General features: G+C 38.1%; 1 protein-coding gene across 1 annotated transcript; it reads left to right on the top strand.

The window, feature by feature from the left end:
- Positions 1–10,028: 10,028 nt before the first annotated feature.
- On the top strand, positions 10,029–20,452 carry LOC146448684 (caspase-8-like). The gene is made up of 4 exons (XM_085102411.1): positions 10,029–11,364; positions 13,031–13,093; positions 17,639–18,243; positions 19,571–20,452. The coding sequence occupies exons 1-4, from the start codon at positions 11,289–11,291 to the stop codon at positions 19,727–19,729; spliced, it is 903 nt and encodes a 300-aa protein (XP_084958537.1). The 5' UTR covers positions 10,029–11,288; the 3' UTR covers positions 19,730–20,452.
- The last annotated feature ends 203 nt before the right edge of the window (positions 20,453–20,655 follow it).

Raw genomic sequence — 20,655 nt, forward strand, 5'->3', positions numbered from 1 at the left:
AAACAAATTGGAATAAACGATTTTACAGTTACACTTTTACATGCGTTAAATATCGTCGTAAATGGCTTACGAGGAGCCTGAAAATGTTCCCACACGATGATGTAGTGATTATGCAGTGAGCTGAGTAAAGTTCTCTCGGAGATACCAAGAATTCTACCGATATCAGCTCAACAGAAACCGGCGTTATTGTGCAGAGTTTGCAGCTGTTCCTGTACGATCTGTAGCCTTGGTCTGCCAACTAAACCGTTTCTCGCCGCAGCTGAAAGACGATCTTTTTGGGACGATCAGCGTGCAGTAAACATAGAACGTTCCGAGTCCTCGACAATTCTGTCAAACGATGTAAAGTATATGAAATAATTCATATATGAACTGCGGATATAGATGAAAGTGAGAAGTGATCATCGCAGTGAATTTTCCAATTTATGCAATTGGAAATTGGAAGCCTGAAAAATGCTCCCAATGTGTGGCTTCATAGCTCAGTTGGTAGAGCATCGCACCGGTAACGCGGAGGTCACGGGTTCGAATCCCGTTGAAGCCTGAATTTTTTTCAGGCTTCCAATTTCCAATTGCATAAATTGGAAAATTCACTGCGATGATCACTTCTCACTTTCATCTATATCCGCAGTTCATATATGAATTATTTCATATACTTTACATCGTTTCACTCCTCTCACGGGAAAATGGGAACCTACAATTGACCTTGCTCCCAATGTGTGGCTTCATAGCTCAGTTGGTAGAGCATCGCACCGGTAACGCGGAGGTCACGGGTTCGAATCCCGTTGAAGCCTGAATTTTTTTCAGGCTTCCAATTTCCAATTGCATAAATTGGAAAATTCACTGCGATGATCACTTCTCACTTTCAATTCTGTCAAAGTCCGTTAAAAGTTCATTCATAATAAAAACAAATTTGGTTAGATCTGAGATCACCCCAACTGCATTTGGGAAGGCTGCGTCTATTCGTAGAGTAAAAGTGACAAGAGTTCTTTCGTTTTCTCGTAAACGGCGACTAAAAAATTCAGCCGAGTCGTATGATGCAGTGTTCCTTTGCCCTTCTGCACTTTAAGTGGTCTACCCGAAGACATGAAAAAAATCCATCAATGTTGGGAAGCCAAATTCGTGCACCTTGCAATGTGCTTTTCAAAAGTGTGTTCGCTAATCTTCCTCTATTTCCGCCATATTGAAAATGTTAGTTCCCAGGGCCTCCTCTCCTAGCTGACTTCCGGTCAGTTCTATTTCCGCTTCCTCATCTTTTCGTTTTTATCGAACATCTTTTAGTTGCATATGGTCACGCATTAATGATTCAGGGAGGCGATTTATGCTCCACAACATCGATTTATGACCGGAATACCGGAAAATTATTTCATTTTGCCTCGTGTTTAAGGTGCTGTTCATAAAGGAACTAAAACTAGCCCCGAAATGATTCGCGCAAAATTATTAAGAAAGCATTGCGCAATTCATCATCTCAACATCTAAACGAGTTTAAAATTGTTCGCAAAAAATTCTCCTCAAGTCAAATAGTTTCGATGTTTTGAAACCTTTTCAGAGTTCGCAAAGACTTCTCCACAAGTCAACAAGTTTTGAAACCTCTTCAGAGATAGCAAAGACTTCTCCAGAAGTTAACAAGTTTGGATGTTTGGAAACCTCTTCAGAAGCCGCAAAGACTTCTCCACAAGTCACACATAGTTTGGGGGTTTTAGAAAATTACGTCGTGTTTGTGTTTGTACATTCGGGTGTATGTTCACGGCTTTTTGTGGACAAAGGCGAACCACAGCTGCAAGGCCGACTGTCGCGCCGTGTTGTATCACAAGGGATTATCGCGCCTCTTTCCCAGTCTCTCAATTCTGCAACCAATAGTGCAACGCGTAATGACAGACGCCTGGCAAAATGTTGATTAATTTATTTTTTGCCATGAATATTTGGCAGACATTATACGATTGTTTCCAACGGTCTAAACTAAAATAAATCATTCAAATTAAAAAAAAAAAAAAAAAAAAACTGAAGCGCCTCCTCCGCTGCATAAAAAAGACGACAACAAGAGAAGTGACAACGTACGCCTTATCTCTTTAAATTGTAGCACCTGCTTTCTACATAAAACAAGGTAACATCTTGACCGGAAACCGCGATCTAGTTTTTACTACCACGTCCTGCAGATTTAAATACCGTACACTGCGTACAACGACAGCTGAAACGGGTTCTGTAAAAATGGAAGCAACACTTTGTTGACTTACCTTGAGTTGCCAGACCCCATGACGCTTATATCGAGTTCCTGGCCACAAGTAGCCTCCCTTGCAGTCGTTTTTAGGGGACTCGAACGAGTCCCCTAAAAACGACTGCGTGGGAGGCTAGGCCACAAGCTAACATAAAACGCACTCAAAGCAAGCAAACACTTTCAATTTACCAACGATTCGGCTACCGTTTGTGTATTTTTCAAGCCAGGAACTTGCGGTCATCAAGGAAGAGACCTTTGCAAAAATCATTTCCAGCCCGAAATCCCGTTTTCCAACAAATATCTTGTTAGCGACAAGAATTCCCAGCCAGCACTATGTGGGCTGAAGAGCGAATATTTTGCCTATCGGCTCTGTTGACTGTGTTGAGCACTCCCCCGCAAATAATTATTGGCATATGCCTCAGCAGGCGCTTAATAAGATCACATGACGCTTCGTTTGGTGGCTTTTATGTATTTGAAGTAAGAAGCTCGATTTGTGCTACCGCTGAATTTATCTAGAGTGATCGTCAAATTTGATTCCTCTACCCACTGTGTATGGAGTTTACCACTCTACTGTTAATTGTTACACCCTTTTTTAAGATGCTCAATTTTTGAACAATATAATAGTATATTTTTCATTGAATAAAGAAAGTTTTGTTAGTATTAGTTAACTTTTCACTGAGGTTCACTAGCTCGTTTGTCGGTCCACCTGTCTTCTGGTTAACATTTCAGTGTATACACACCGCGTCTTGATTGTTCTTTTAGTATTTTTGGTATTATTACTATTATTATTTTCCTTTTAAATTGAATATGGACTACTGTCTACTGTCTAATAAAAGACTACTTTAATTCCATTTAGCGCTTTATACACTTTTGTATACGTAGCGGCTGGGAGGGTAGTTTCTGTGATGGTCCGTCGGTGGAGGAGTGGAAGCGAATGCTCTAGATTTAGAGCAAAAATATTAAATGTAGTTGTCACTCAGTAACGCAGTTGATAAAACCAAATATTCGTTGATATTTTAACATAACAATAAATGTCGTCATAAAGTTTAACAACGAGCCTGTAGATATAAATTAAGATAGTCCTTTAAAAGGAATTACACCAGCATTGATACCACCAGTACCACAAAGTGCATTTTCTCACAATTTTTCGCGTATGAGGACAATATCACAAGGCATAAAGGGTACTTTTGGCCCGATATATTGCCTTAATGTAGAATTATGAACATCGAAACTCTTTGGCATTTGTGAGTGTGTAAAATCCCTTGGATAGGATAGGATAGGATACGATAGGATAGGATAACTTTGTTTATAAACGGTATTTCCATCAGCTACATAATTATCATTATCAACTATCTATATACCTATCTAGGATTATAAAAGTTAGAAAATAATTATTAATCAAACCGCGAGGCCTTGATATTTGTTGATTTGCTTCTTTTATTCTTTTTTCTTTTCAGTGTTCATATTGCTGCTGAGTCCAGGTAATGTATAGGAAAACACTTAAACTAATAAACTGCTCCATTTGAAGAAGATCTATTGAAAATCCAACAGTGGAATAAATTTACGTATTTTTTCCGATTGTGCTTCTGATTACGTCTTTTACAATTCAGTGAAAACCAGATCGCCGGAGTCGTTACCAGGAGCGGAAGAATAGATCAATCACCCAGCCCGATATATTGCCCTTAAAGTAGAGTTATAAGTCTCGAGACACTTTGGCATTTGTGAGTGTGTAAAATGCCTTGGTAGAATTAGCATAGGATAGGATAACTTTATTTGTGCACGGTATCTCCATCAGCTAAATAATTATTATTATCAACTAACTATCTATCTACCTATCTAGGATTATAAAAGTTAAAAAATAATTATTGATCAAACCGCGAGGCCTTGACGTTTGTTGATTTGTTTCTTTTATTCTTTTTTCTTTTCAGTATTTGTAGTACTGCTGTGTCAAGGTAATGTATGGGAAAAAAGTTAAAGTTTAAGTTAAAGCTGAAAACTGCTTTATTTGAAGAAGATTGATTGAAAATCAAACAGCGGAATAAATTGACGTATTTTTTTTTTTTTTCGATTGTGCTTTTGATTACGTCTCTTACGATGCAGTCAAAACCAGATCGCCGGAGTCGTTACCAGAAGAGGAAGAATAGACCTATCACCCGGACCGATATATTACCCTTAAAGTAGAGTTACGAGCTTTGAAACACTTTGGCATTTGTGAGTGTGTAAAATCCCTTGCTTGGATTAGGATAGGATAACTTTATTTATACACGGTATTACCATCAGCTACATAATTATCATCATCAACTAACTAACTATCCATCTACCTATTTAGGATTATAAAAGTTAAAACAATAATTATTGATCAAACTCCTAGGCCTTGACATTTGTTGATTTGTTTCTTTTTTTCTTTATAGCATTAATATTACTGCTGAATTCAGGTAATGTATGCGAAAAAAGTTAAACTAAAAGTTAAAGTTGAAAACTGCTCTATTTGTAGAAGATCTATTGAAAATCAAACAGTGGAATAAATTTACGTATTTTTTTTCGATTTTGCTTCTGATTACGTATCTTACGATGCAGTGAAAACCAGATCGCCGGAGTCTTTACCAGGAGCGGAAGAATAGATCAATCACCCAGCCCGATATATTGCCGTTAATGTAGAGTTGTAAGTCTCGAAACACTTTGGCATTTGTGAGTGTGTAAAATTCCTTGGATGGAATAGCATAGGATAGGATAACTTTATTTATGCACTGTATTTCCATCAGCTAAATAATTATTATTATCAACTTACTATCTATCTACCTATCTAGGATTATAAAAGTTAAAAAATAATTATTGATCAAACCGCGAGGCCTTGACGTTTGTTTTGTTTCTTTTATTCCTTTTTTTTTCAGTATTAGCACTGCTGTATCCAGGTAATGTATGGGAAAAAAAGTTAAAGTTAAAGCTGAAATTTGCTTTATTTGAAGAAGATTGATTGAAAATCAAACAGCGGAATAAATTTACGTATTTCTTTCCGATTTTGCTTCTGATTACGTATCTTACGATGCAGTGAAAACCAGATCGCCGGAGTCGTTACCAGGAGCGGAAGAATAGATCAATCACCCAGCCCGATATATTGCCCTTAATGTAGAGTTATAAGTCTCGAGACACTTTGGCATTTGTGAGTGTGTAAAATCCCTTGGATGGAATAGCTTAGGATAGGATAACTTTATTTATGCACTGTATTTCCATCAGCTAAATAATTATTATTATCAACTAACTATCTATCTACCTATCTAGGATTATAAAAGTTAAAAAATAATTATTGATCAAACCGCGAGGCCTTGACGTTTGTTGATTTGTTTCTTTTATTCCTTTTTTTTTTTCAGTATTAGCACTGCTGTATCCAGGTAATGTATGGGAAAAAAGTTAAAGTTAAAGCTGAAATTTGCTTTATTTGAACAAGATTGATTGAAATCAAACCGCGGAATAAATTAACGTTTTTTTTTTTTTCGATTGTGCTTTTGATTACGTATCTTACGATGCAGTGAAAACCAGATCGCCGGAGTTGTTACCAGGAGCGGAAGAATAGATCAATCACCCAGCCCGATATATTGCCCTTAATGTAGAGTTATAAGTCTCGAAACACTTTGGCATTTGTGAGTGTGTAAAATGCCTTGGATGGATTAGCATAGGATAGGATAACTTTATTTATGCACTGTATTTCCATCAGCTAAATAATTATTATTATCAACTAACTATCTATCTACCTATCTAGGATTATAAAAGTTAAAAAATAATTATTGATCAAACCGCGAGGCCTTGACGTTTGTTGATTTGTTTCTTTTATTCTTTTTTCTTTTCAGTATTTGTAGTACTGCTGTATCTAGGTAATGTATGGGAAAAAAAGTTAAAGTTAAAGCTGAAAACTGCTTTATTTGAAGAAGATTGATTGAAAATCAAACATCGGAATAAATTTACGTTTTTTTTTTTTCGATTGTGCTTTTGATTACGTCTCTTACGATGCAGTGAAAACCAGATCGCCGGAGTCGTTACCAGGAGCGGAAGAATAGATCAATCACCCAGCCCGATATAATGCCCCTAATGTAGAGTTATAAGTCTCGAAACACTTTGGCATTTGTGAGTGTGTAAAATTCCTTGGATGGAATAGCATAGGATAGGATAACTTTATTTATGCACTGTATTTCCATCAGCTAAATAATTATTATTATCAACTAACTATCTATCTACCTATCTAGGATTATAAAAGTTAAAAAATAATTATTGATCAAACCGCGAGGCCTTGACGTTTGTTGATTTGTTTCTTTTTTCTTTTTTCTTTTCAGTATTTGTAGTACTGCTGTGTCCAGGTAATGTATGGGAAAAAAGTTAAAGTTTAAGTTAAAGCTGAAAACTGCTTTATTTGAAGAAGATTGATTGAAAATCAAACAGCGGAATAAATTGACGTATTTTTTTTTTTTTTTCGATTGTGCTTTTGATTACGTCTCTTACGATGCAGTCAAAACCAGATCGCCGGAGTCGTTACCAGAAGAGGAAGAATAGACCTATCACCCGGACCGATATATTACCCTTAAAGTAGAGTTACGAGCTTTGAAACACTTTGGCATTTGTGAGTGTGTAAAATCCCTTGCTTGGATTAGGATAGGATAACTTTATATATACACGGTATTACCATCAGCTACATCCTGCCATACGGAGCTTGAGCCCGCAGTACGAGCGGCAGTCAAAACTGGTTATCCTACGTCATTAGCAAGTGACACTTCACTTGGGACTAAATGACAATACTATAGAATTTGTTGTTTATCACCGCTCCAGCCGCTCTATAGTTCTCAAAAAATGGCCTATTTTTCCAACCTAAAGCAAACGGGAAACCACTAGATACCTTTCCCCAGTATTCTGGACCTTTCCACACAGCCACTTAGCTTCACTTAGTGAATAACACCTCACAGCGTTAAAAAGAAGGAGAGCGAAAAACCTTGACAACCGCGGCCGTCCGAGGCGGGCAGTGCTTTTAAATGAGGTACTCCTCAAACAGTTTGCGCTAGTCTATGCGTTTAAATATAAAATATAGCACTAAATAAATTAAAAAATATGTATACAGGTATACAGAATAAAATTATTTACACTACTGTATACGCATGATTTTTATTAATTCAGTTTGCGGCTTTATGATGTATCCGCGGAAAAGTTTCAATTTCTATTTTTCATTTGGTTGTAATGGTTGATGGCATGCATTACTCACTTTTTTCGAATCACCGCCCCGAGCTTGTTGTGAGTTATCAGTGAGTAAGCCGTCAGTATCTTTTTTAGCTGAGAACCCGAGTTTCACAACAGACATTTCCAGGCCAGATTTGGGAACTGAGTTCGCACAACATGTACCTCTAATATTTGCTAAAATATTATAAATATCTACCTCTTGCTCTGAGTTTCAAGTTCAGATTCAAAAATCCAACCAAGAAGAACAAGGTAGTGAACTGGCCCGCAGGTAGCGAGTGGTAATCTAGGTGGGCCAGACTTTCAAATCACTCTATAACTAGTAGTTGTTAAAATTTCACCTATTTACATTTAGACATTTACCTATAAATTTAGACCTGATTCCTGTTCTTGTTATTCAGATTTATGAAGATAATCCAAACCCTGATTCAAAACAGTAATAAGTTTAAGCCCCAAATTCGCATTATTTCCCTTATTATTAAAACTTTACCTGCATTTCCTTCTGATATTTTGTCTGGCTTTTTACTTTTGCTGTTTCTTTGTTACCCTATCTAAAACTCGCCCTACATGTACCTTCCACCTCTTGCTCATAGCATTCACTAACTTGATAAAAATGTCTGATGTTTTGCATCCATAAATTCTTACTCTAGCTCACATGTGGGGTGGGGGGGGGGGGGTCTATTTCCCCCCTTTCAATCTCATGTTTGGGGTTCCACCAATTGCAAGCATTTTATTTTAAATGCAATGGGATACCAAGAGCACTTGCTAAGTTCTGTTTTCTCCACATAGTTTTAAACTGTGCAAAAATATTCCTGAACTAGTGAGCACTACCCATAGGAAACCCGAGTATCTCGGTGCTTACTATTGTTTGCGCAGTAACAATAGTAGGCACCGAAAGACATTTAACATTTGACACTCTCCCACCCATGCACCCTGTCTAAGGGGTGATGGATCTGGCTGGCAATACATTTACCAATGTTATTCAATTTATATAATTTCTTTATTTATAACAATTTAATGGCACAAATCGGTAAATAAAAAGTAAAAAATATCTAAAATAGCCATAAGGATAGTCTGTAAACTTTTAGGGTAAAAGCACCTCATACTGAGACAGATCACCAATTACCAAAACAAAAAATGTAGGGACAATAAATGACAATAAAACTAGCCATAAAGTTAGTAAGTTAATTAATGAAATTATTTAAATTATAATGAAATTACATTTGTTGGTCGGTGAGCGAAGAGTCCAGTTCACAGTTGATCGATATAGCCTTATTCCGTTCCAAGCTATTGCTGGGCTGCGTTTCAACATTTTACAGACACTGACAATAGCCGCACACTTTAAGTGTCTTTTTGGGCTTTAAAATACAAGTGCTGCAGGAGGATTGCAAGCAGAGGACGTGGAAAACTCTCAAAGATTTATACTCGTTGTTACCTAGCAGAGAAACAGGTCGGGAATTTGTATCCCTAAACACTACAGTTCCCACCCGGCGAGATCAGTCTCTCCGAAATGTAAGAACAATTTGAAAAGCATATTTCACAACCAGAATGTAAACAAAAGCTGTCCACAAATTGTACGACGAGTCCAGTCGGCCAAAGCGTCGGAGTCTTCACTGTGAACCTCACGCGCGAAGATCACTATATACTGGTCATTCAACCGAAAACAAAACGACGCAGTAAATCGATCAATACTAATAGTCGCCGTGCTACGTCGTGAACTTGGTAAAATCAAAAGGACGAAACAGAAAACAACACTTCAGGCCATGCTAAATATTTTTCTTGCGCTTTCAATAAGCACTTCATGTAATATCTCTTGCTTGGCACAACCAATCATAGAGCGCAGATATCAATGACGTATGAAAACTCAGTTTTGACCCGTTGCTGAAATCTGATTGGTTGATTTAAATTTCAGACGCGCGGACCGTATGGCAGGATAATTATCATTATCAACTAACTATCTAACTATCTATCTACCTATTTAGGATTATAAAAGTAAAAACAATAATTATTGATCAAACTCTGAGGCCTTGACATTTGTAGATTTGTTTTGTTTTCTTTTCAGCATTAATATTACTGGTGCATTCAGGTAATGTATGCGAAAAAAGTTAAACTAAAAGTTAAAGCTGAAAACTGCTTTATTTGAAGAAGATCTATTGAAAATCAAACAGCGGAATAAATTTACGTAGTTTTTTCCGATTGTGCTTTTGATTACGTCTCTTACGATGCAGTGAAGGAGTATCGAATGGTCCCATTTAATTTAAAAGTGCTCGCAAAATTTGGCCTTTGCTCGAATTGCTCGCAAAAATTACACGGGTGCTCGCTTGTTCGTGCTCGCAAAATTTTTGCAACTGCTCGCATGCTCGCATTCTCGTTAACATGTGCTCGATTGTTCGAAATTTCGTTAATCCTCCTTTTTAGTTATTTTTAATACATATATAAACGATAAATCAGTTATGATAGGGTTAAAACATCCTTACCTCTGGCTTCAGTCTTTCTTCAACAGTTTAGCCTGTAACTATTCTGTTTCGGAGGTATCAGCCAGATTATTAGCTATTACTTGGCGCAAACAATTATCATATTAATAAAAGAGAGATTTCGGCTAGCGGAAAATTTACGAAGTACTCGAAGTGCTCGCTGCTCGCCATCTGTATTTTTCTAAAGTGCTCGCTGCTCGCAAGAAAAAAATTGACAACTGCTCGTGCTCGCAAAAATAAACCCATTGCTCGCATGCTCGCAAATGCTCGAAAAGACCATTCGATACCCCTCAGTGAAACCCAGATCGCCGGAGTCGTTACCAGGAGAGGAAGAATGGACCAATCACAGTTATGAGAAACCGGGATAGTGATTGATTTATTCTTCCTCTTCCGCTTGCAACTCCGACAATCTGTGTTTCACTAGATTGTAAACGACGGAATGATAAGCCCAATCGCAAGAAAATGGAAACATTCTGAGACTCCAATTCCGTCGAGCTTTCGACTCCGTTGTTTGGTTTACAGTGGAGGTTCACGATTCATTAGAATTCGGCTCTCATACGAGTACAAGCGGCAAACGTATTAAATTGTAAAAGATGTGAAAACGAAAACTGCTTTATCATCAGGTTGAATGTCCACCTGCATGGTCCCTCGATATCAGATGTTGACCGTAAAAGTTCAGAAAAAAATTTGTTTAACAAAGTATTGGAAAGACCTCGGGCTTCGAGCTTCGGTCTTCAGGCTTCGGGCTTTGGTCTTCGTCGTTGTAATCCGACAACTGTGTCAGTAATAAGATCTACTCAGCTTATATTTATTTGCCTGCAAACACGCCGTGGTCATTACCTGCTGTTTTGTCTTTTTCGCAGTAAAACGCGCGTGTTTCAGAAATTAATTCGAGGGATAAAAAAAATTAATGAATTACTTTCGGGCTTGATGGCATATCACATGATTATTCCCTCAGTTTAAAGATCCTTCTTAAAATTTTATAGTTGTTCTCGAACCGAACTTTTCATTTTTCGGACAATCTTTCGGCCTCGGGCCGGGTTTGATATACCAACCGGTCCAGGAGGTCTATTAACTAAATGTTCGGAGATAGCGGACAATTCAGATTGTGTAGAACACCAAGGTCGTTGAATTGATTTTGGAATATATTGAAAGCTATTATACAGTTTCAATTAACGTTGTCAGACTAAAGTGTCAACCTTGGTCGACAAGACCAATGGGTAAAACTGGATTTTATAAAAAAAAAAAACTTAATTTACCCAAGCAGTGCGATAGAAACCTTTATGGAGGTGGACAATGATACGATAGTAAATTAACTTAAGGTGACAAATTTCCTATTCTTAGCACATTGGCTTGGTGATACTCCACAAAACAAAGGTGCTAAAAGGCTGATGAACACAAGAGAACATAAGCAGGTGACCTTCACAGCACAGCTGACATACAGGGAGCTGCAAGACGAACTGGAACGTGAGTTTTACTTAGTTTCTTCAAAGCTAGTCATAGAGAATCATATTGACCAACTGCGTCAATCGTTAGCATGACAACCAATTTCTTTTTAATAAGGACACCTGTCATGAAAGGTTTATGATCTGAGGACCATACGTTTGAAAACCTTATGTCGCGGACATTTCGACGCCGATTCAGTTTATTTTTTACGTTCTAATGACTGCTTAAAAGAGGTACAACGTTTAATTTGGGGTTCTCATTTGCATTTAAGTATGAATAAGCCACCGAAATACTACAGATCAATGCGTCAAAATTTAGAACGTCTGTCCCGGTTAATTCTTTATTTCTAAGCACTGCTGGTATCTAATCGTGGGGAAATAGAGGGTCTGAGAGGACATTTTTTCCGTCAATTAGTCGCACTTAAGTTTTGCGAGAATTTGTTTACTTTGCGGTCAAAATCTGTCAACGAGACACTTTTCCTAGTGCGGCCCTAACTTTTATGGTTTGGAAATTATTTGGAAATCGGCAAAAACATCAAAGGCGCCGTAGTGCTTGGTTGGAGGCAGGCATATTTCCTGAAAACTCGGGCTTAACAATAGGAATCACAGGGAAAACTGTCATCACTTGTCACTGAACAGCAAACAGAAAATATGCAATAAAATTAAACAGCGCGCAAGATCTGCTTCAGTTCGCGCTCTTTCTTTACCATGGACGGAGGTGGCTTTTATAATTATTACAATTCATCACAGTTCACAATTTTTTTCAGGTGGCAGCGCAGAGTATTCGCAATATATGTATTCTCAAGGCCAAAGTTATAGTCCTAAGGAGGCAACTTTGCAGAATTCCTCTGCATCGTCGTCTCATGAGCTAGTCGAACTCAGCGGACCAGTTCGTCGTCTACTTCTGCTGAGGAAAGACAGGTGTACGCCCGCTGGTCGAACGAAGATGAAACAATGTTGCTAAGATTACGGGCCGGAAATTTTGACCGAAGATTTTTTATGCAAAGTGTCATCACAAACATTTTTTTTTTCACCTAGTGCGACCCTGATACGGTTGAAAGATAAAGTTAGTTTTCCGGTTGCGATTTCAAATTTTTTTTTTTTTTGCCGGCTCAAGTGCGACCCATACCTAATAATCCCTCGACTGAACTCAGAATAAAGCGGTCGGACAAACCGATAAGTTATGACCCTAATAAGAGGCGTTTCTAAATACCCTCCCAGAATTGTGGGTATCAAAATTTTCATTTTCCCACGTTGTTTGATTTCTGCCGGAAGTTTTCTTATTTTGCAAAATTATTTCATGCATGTTTTTCAGCTCAGTGACTTTAACAATGAAACGATGCATCTTTGACATTGTCTTCCAGATGATAGCACAGAAATTGACAAGTCGTCCTTGACAGCTTTGTGCTTCAATTTCTGTCTAAAATGTTGTGCAATTTAGACCTAACTGTCACCTTGTTGATATGCTACGTTGTTTTAAAATGGAAATTAAGGAAATTTTGAATATCAAAATTTTAAATTTCTTTATTTTAAGGCTTACTATGAGGTTGAAATGTTACCTTATAAGGACAAAGGCTCTTCATATAGTTCGCCCTATGAAATCCCACTTGCCTCTCCGCAATCAATTAAGAGTCCAAGGTAACAAATCAAAAAGTAAATATGACAACACACCTTTTTTGTTTATGCAGAGGAAAAGCTGAGAAGCGCCAAACTGAAGCAGGAAATAAAGGAACAAGCGTTCCAGTTTCAGAGTAAGTTCGACGTTTGTTACCAAACCCTTAAATAACGGTAGCAGATTAAAGCTGTAGACACTCGAGGTGCCATTTTTTCCAGTGAAAAAGTCATTCCGAAACAACTTCTCATTCATTCTCTCAGAAGAAATCGAAGTGATGCTCTTACAACTTGCAAGGTTATCATTGACGTTTTTGTCAGCGCTTAATGTGTTGCGTGTACGCATTTGTTGTTAAAATCTAACCGAATGTCCTGAAAAATAATTGCGGCAGAAGGGGAAAGTTTAGTACTGCTTGTTTTCGCCGGACTTATTTAAAGATTTACTGAATTTCGCAATTTCATTTCGCTTTTTTTGCTTGTATAAACAAAATTCCTCCTCAGCATCTTTCAATTTTAAGAGACAGAAGTGCCGAGTAGAGATGGAATTGATCGATAGTCCTTGAGTTATTAAAAAAATGGCCTTATTGATGACTTCGGAAAAGTTCTTTTCGGTGGGTTTTCGTTACTCAATCACTTGGTCGATGCCGGCGATCGCTAGGCACGCTCGTATTTTATCTGTTGGAGTTGAGCAAAACCTGACAGAATTATAAATGAATTGAAAATCACAATTTATCGCTTCTTCCTCCCAGTCTTTGATGCAAAATGTATCCTTGCCATTTCATGTTTGTAGAAAATTACGATATCCTCAACGCTAATGCATTGCAACGTCACTTAACCCTTTCCTGCCCGAGGGAAATGCCGAATTTTCTAAATCGTTAACTATGAACTGGAAGACCACTTGTGATATACCATTTAAAAGGTATTTTCTGGGGTGTGCTATAAATCACACCAACAGAGATGGAAGAGGTCACATATTAGAGTGAGAAAAGTCCAAAACGAAATTGACCAAATACTGAGCTCATTATTGTGTCTTGTGCCATATGGCACTCTTGGGCGGGAAAGGGTTCAAGTTATAAGTTCATGTTATTTGGATTCTTCGTAATTTGTGCAAGTCCGTTAGTTTTTAGACTAAGTGTTGGCGAACTAACCAGGAATTAAACAAAAACAGGAGCTACAATTTCCAGCTTTCAAGTGAGCTAATCCACAGACCTAAACTTGACGATTAAACTGTAGCAAGTACTTGAACGTACCATAATCGCAGCATCCACACTTGACTCCTGCTTTACAAACGTTATCGCCATTTGAACTGAACTTTCTTGGTTGCCTTATGTCCTGAAAAGCACCAATTGCTACAAATTTTTAATAGATACTTAAATTCACCCGCCAGCACATGCGGTGACTAAGAAACCACTAACACAATCCAAAAATAGCTCTTGCACGTTCTGCATGCCTAAATTTTTTTTCAAGTTGAGTAGATCTGAACCAAAATCGAATTCAAGATACTGTAATTTAAACTTTTTGATAATTATCTTTTATGTTCACGAAAATCTTTGTAGGAAAAATCACATTGTGTGGCTAACTTATTAAAATCATTGAAGTGAAGACGTATTTTTTTTCGTTATTTTAGTGTTGCTTGGCTTTTTATGTTATTAAACTTTTAGCTAATCTGTGGTTGCTTTTGACACACTTTCTGTTGTGATTTTAGTTAGACCTTAACCACAAAATTATATCGCGTTGAGCAATACAAAATGGTGTCGCTACGTCTATTTCGTGTCCGAAAACAATCTATCTTTCACATTATAGTGCAAAATATTTTATCGAACGCGATTATTAGTTCGGCGGTGCACTAAGGACCGGTTCCAGTGAAAAATCTATTCACTTTAACTTAAGCTTAATTCCAGAACAGAATTGCAACTCGTCTTAAACCTGCTGTGTAAATATCTTCGAAGTATAAAGATAAGTCAGTGTTATCCCGGGATTGTTCACAGGGCGCCCACACAAACTATGTGACCGTTTGTATTTTGAATTTAAAGAGGCAATGTATGGGAATATCGAAAATCCTCGTATTACCGTACTAGATTGCGATAGATATTCTCATTTAACATCAAAATAAACGTCGTTTTACCTTAAATGTTGTGTGTTGTCGTTCCTGAGGTTGAAGACGGCGATTTTAGCCATTTGAAGGGTTCGGCGTTGAACGTTCACTCGAGCGTAATAGAAGAGTGACAAGGGAGGAAAACTTGTTTTGAAAGGGTTCCAGCGCCGGAGCGATTTTTCCCCCAAAAAACGCATCGCTCCGATTTCAAACCTCACAGCATAAAGGTCAAAAGATTTTCGATTCTTCTCGTACCTTCGAATCGAAAATCCATCCAAACGGCCCGGAGCTAGTCCTCAAAGAAAATCAAAATCCCACAGTATTCGAGCGACTGGAATGCGTAGCAAAATTCATACGTGCCAGCCAAACCGTCCCGCTGATTGCCCCTTTCTGATTGGACGACGTTAGACAATGGCACGTATAAATTTTGCTACGCATTCCAGTCGCTCGAATACTGTGGGATTTTGATTTTCTTCGAGGACTAGCTCCGGGCCGTTTGGATGGATTTTCGATTCGAAGGTACGAGAAGAATTGAAAATCTTTTGACCTTTATGCTGTGAAGTTTGAAATCGGAGCGATGCGTTTTTTGGGGGAAAAATCGCTCCGGCGCTGGAACCCTTTCAAAACAAGTTTTCCTCCCTTGTCACTCTTCTATTATTTATTTATTTATAAACATTATTTAAACAGAAATTCCAATTCAGCGTAGCTGGTTTAAATGGAGATCTGTATAAAATAATAAGAATAAATAATCAAATATAGAAATGAAAGCAAAAGTCATTCAAAGAGTTCATGAAGGTGAGAAATTAACTAAGGTGATTTAGATGTTTCTTGACTCTCAGTTTAAAACTAGTGAGAGACAGATCGTGACGTAAGTTACGAGGAAGAGTGTTCCAGGATTTGGCGGCATTGTACTTAAAAGATGTTTGAAATTTAGAAGTCTTGGCAAGAGGCAGGCGAATAAGGTCTTTGTTCCTAGTGTTGTAGTTATGGATCTGCTCCGAGGAGTGGAAGTCATCTAGCAGATAAGCTGGGGCCAAGCCATTGATACACTTATAGACCTGTATGCACTTTTGGTATTCTCTGCGGCATTGAAGGGATGGCCACTTCAATGTTTGCTGTATATCGGTATCAGTAGCCTTGCGACCCGCAATTATTCCCGCAGCTCGCTTGAGAAGACGGTCAAGGTAGATCTTGTTTCCCTGACCGCAACCATCCCACACAACGCAACAGTAATCGAATAACGGTAGAACCATAGCATCAAACAGAGTAATGCAAGCTTCTTTTGGGATGACTTTCCGGGCTCTACGAAGCATTCCAAGGCGGGACGAGATTTTATTTCCGATATGATCAATCTGTTCGTTCCAATTTAAGCAAAGATCCAGAAACACGCCCAGATATTTAAATTTGTATACCCTTTCAAGATCTGTGTCATTAACACTAACTGCGAATGACTGGACTGAGCTCAATTTTTGGTGAGTTCCCAAAAGCATTTAAGCAGCCTCAATAGCTTGCACAGAACTGCTTTCAAAAAACAACAGGGTGTCGTCAGCGTAAAGATGGACTTTACAGTACTTTGTAACTGATGGTAGATCTATTACGCTCGAGTGAACGTTCAACGCCGAACCCTTCAAATGGCTAAAATCGCCGTCTTCAACCTCAGGAACGACAACACACAACATTTAAGGTAAAACTACGTTTATTTTGATGTTAAATGATAATATCTATCGCAATCTAGTACGATAATACGAGGATTTTAGATATTCCCATACATTGCCTCTATAAATTCAAAATACAAACGGTCACATAGTTTGTGTGGGCCCCCTGTGGATTGTTACGTAGTTCTGAGCACCCAACCCCGGTCAAATTCAAGACAAGGCACACGCCCAAACACAGGAGCATGGAGCACAGTTTTGAGAGCATCGCTTTTCGGTCCCAGACCCTGCTTCTATTCCCCCTCTTTATAATTTTCCTTGTTGATAAACGTACCCACCAAAAGGGGGTCGTGAAAAATAAGCAGATTGGCTGATCTTAGCAGTCAACTAAAGCATTAAGGCTAATGAAAATATGGCAGCTTGTGGAATATAATTTAATAAGAATCAACCCTATTGTTAGCTTTACTGTCATGTTATCATGTTATGTCTGTGAATGATATCAAACGTCTTTAAAGATTGAAATTAATCTTAAAAAAAAACCCCAACATTTTCAAAGGCATGTTTTTTACAGATGCCAAGCAATGTTGTCAAATTTTTAACAAGTTCCTGAAACTATAAAGAACTGGTAATGACGAGACTGTTGCTAAATTTAAAATAATAAGTTACCACGTAAGAACTGTAAGGGAATTTCAACTTAATACCAAGAATAGATTCCATTCATATCCATCGAGCACAGCCTTCTTTAAACCAGTGAGTGGATGCATTACTTTAATACAGAAATCTCATGTCGTGACCGTGATTCGTTTTTGTTATTTAGCTACATTTTTCTCATCAAGTAGCTTCTTATATTGAATTTCTTACTTTGTGTTGTAATTGCTCATGAGAGTGGCATCTCCTCGAGCATGTCTTAGAAAATAAAGTGGAGTTCTTACCCTTAGGCTACCGAGTTCGGGAACCAAGTTGCCTACCGCTCTATAAATTGGAGAAGCGTCCACGTGGAATGTGCGTCATTATCAACAACGTAAACTTTGAAGGCCATGGGGAACGTGGAGGCGCCGGATTCGACAAGAAAGCATTGAAACGGCTTTTCACGGACCTTCTTTTTACGGTGCATGTGTTCAAAGATCTGCAGCGAAATCAAATGTTGAATGTAGCGGCCAGTTTTGCAAAAAAGGATCACCGCAATTTTGATGCGATCATATTTATCGTTATGTCTCATGGGGGGAATGGAGATATCATTTATGGCGTAAAGGGAAGATCCGCCAGGGTGGAAGATTTGATGTCTGAATTCAAGGCAGCTAACTGCCCAACGCTTCGAAATAAGCCGAAGCTGTTTTTTATTCAGACATGCAGAGGCTCTTTAAATGAAACGTTGTCCCCTGCCTTGGGTGATGCTGATGCCAACAGCGCCCCAGCGTTTGCCGGTGACTCCACTCTACCAAGAGGGGTGTGTCCACAAGAGGCCGATTTTCTTCTTGCCTTTGCAACTGCGCCGGGTTATAAGGCCTGGCGGATCCCGGAGACTGGCTCCCCGTTTATTCAGGCAAGTGTGAATAATTGATAGCGCTCATGCATAAAGAAATATACACAATTTTCAAGCCACAGTTGCAACAGATAGACTTGCCTCGTCTTAACCCCCGTGTATTTTGAATTAATAGCAGGGAGAAAAAACATTTCCTCCGGCATGGATCACTTTAAAAATCTAATCTACTGTTGTTATCTCCTTGCGCTATTATGACAAGGTGCATACCATTTGAGTCCGTTATGAGGAAAATTTCTGTTTTGTTGTAGGTTGTGTACGAATAATATCCAAATAGCTCTTTTTCAAAACATAGTTATTTTCAGGAATAACACAAATTGTTTAAACAATGTCTTTTTTTATTTCAGTAAATAATACCCAAATGAACCTTTGACGAAATATATGATGCGTAAAAAATAATACAAACTTAAACAAAATCTCTTATTCTATCAATTTTTTCATTACTTTCGAATTCGTTTAACGTGGATAAGAATAAAAAATGTCTTAAAAAATGCCGGGGGTCATTGTAAAGTTTTTTTTTTTTTCAAACCAAGAATGGGTGTTAGGATAAATTCCGTGTATTGAGCAATGAGTTTAAAAATGACGTGAAATACAAAAAAAAAAATGATATATATGAACTTTGAATTAAACACAAAAGGTGAAATTGACAAATGACCATCGCAGTAGTAAGCGTCATTTTAGCAGATAGAAAAGAAAGCCTTCCCCCCTCCCCCCCCCCCCCCCCCCAAAAAAAATACCTCTGTCATACCAATGAAGTGCTCTACCAATTGAGCTATTAAGCCAACTGGGAGCTTGCAGGGGCACCCAACGACAGTTTTCTCTCAGACCCTTTGAAACGTTGTTTTAGGCTATCTGGAGTGCCTTTATAGCTCTGTAGGTTCATTTTAGGACACGCTATAATATTTCTATCTGTTCGGTTATTCTAGGGGAACTTGAGTCTTTTCGAAATTACTAGGGCATCCTTGTCCATTTCCCAAAAAACCTTAGGTCTTATTTCCTTTCCGAAAATCTCAGCTGACCTTTTTTGGCACCCGAAACGACATTTTTATCAATCCGAAAACACTAGGCCTTAAATTTCCCCTATCACGAAAGTTCGAGGTGAAAATTCTCTTTAGAAAATTGTAGGGGATTAATGGCCTTCCAAACAGATAATTTACCTAAACGATCTGTTGGGGGCCCCCTAGCTTGTCGTTTTGTTCGTAATGTACTCATGTATTTAAACAATACTTTGGACACATTTTGTTCTAAAATTGGCTTTTTGTTTGAACCTATCATCAGACTGATAAATTCCAATTTTATTTGTACTTTTTCTTTTTAATTCTTTCCTTAGACTTTGGTGGAAGCCATCAGAGAACACCACCACAACCATCATCTTCTTGATATTTTGACTGAAGTTAACAGACGCGTGGTACCAAGAGAAAACAACCAAAGAGTGCCAGTTCAGGTCCCGGCGCCTACCCATACACTGCGACGCCAGTTGTACCTGTGAAGTCACCAAGAGAAGCTTAAGGGATTGGATGTGATAATGCTTTAATAGACAATTAGAACACTGCGTACCTTTTACCTTACGTTAGTATTATGTCACAGGCACTAGGGCGGAAAATTTACCGTAATTTAAGGAAGCAGTATTAAACCGCATTTAGGTTCTAGAACGTTCTCTGGATCCATTAGGGAGACAAGAAGAGATAGAGAAACAGCTTTTCAACTTGCCTCTGAGCTGAGAAGTCGTACCTCATGTTGACTTATTTAAATATATGGCTAAGAGTTTTTACTGAGAACGGGTCCGCGCTCGTTTCTGTACCCGGAAGGACTTTAATTTTATGTTTCTTGATTTTTAGAGTCTTACGGGCTCAGTAGACAATCAAGTTGTCACTGTAAATCTTGCTCGATGTGACCGGCTCCTGATTAATATCTTTTTAGCAGAATAGAATAAGCCGGCGGCCTCAAACGTTAGCTTTGGCTATATTTTTAGTTAAAAAAAAGATAGTATGTCTTTAACATCATACAGGAAAAATGTAACGTGCAATTTAATTTTATGTATAATTTGCTTTTAGACATTAGATATTGAACATTATTTTAGATAGAATTCCTATAAAAAAACAAGTTAAAAGTAAGCTTAAATCGTGGCCTTAATTATTGTTGCCCAGAGTCTACATTTACATCTTTACTTGGCAAAGACAAGTCTGTTACAATAAAGGACTGTTGATCTCGAGACGCTGAGTTTATTTATCATTGCCTACAGTTCAGCGTGATTGTGAACCAAGCAGAATTTCGGTGAAACCGGATTACAAAAAGGAGGAAAATGTCGAGGCTAGTTAAGGATGGTGCCTACTAATACCGAAATATTTTTTGCGCGGTTTATGACTATTCGGGAAAAGCAGATCTTATTAAGGCCTGTTGGAATCCAAAAAGAAA

Source organism: Pavona decussata, unplaced genomic scaffold (genome assembly GCF_977016875.1).
Source record: "Pavona decussata unplaced genomic scaffold, jaPavDecu1.1 SCAFFOLD_835, whole genome shotgun sequence".
In the NCBI taxonomy this organism is placed as follows: domain Eukaryota; kingdom Metazoa; phylum Cnidaria; class Anthozoa; order Scleractinia; family Agariciidae; genus Pavona; species Pavona decussata.

Excerpts from the sequence above, each read along its gene's own strand:
- LOC146448684 (XM_085102411.1), top strand. The coding sequence starts at position 11,289 with ATGAACACAAGAGAACATAAGCAGGTGACCTTCACAGCACAGCTGACA. Across the intron at positions 11,365-13,030 it reads GCTGCAAGACGAACTGGAAC|AGGAAAAGCTGAGAAGCGCC; the intron begins GTGAGTTTTACT and ends TTGTTTATGCAG. Across the intron at positions 18,244-19,570 it reads CTGGCTCCCCGTTTATTCAG|ACTTTGGTGGAAGCCATCAG; the intron begins GCAAGTGTGAAT and ends TTCTTTCCTTAG.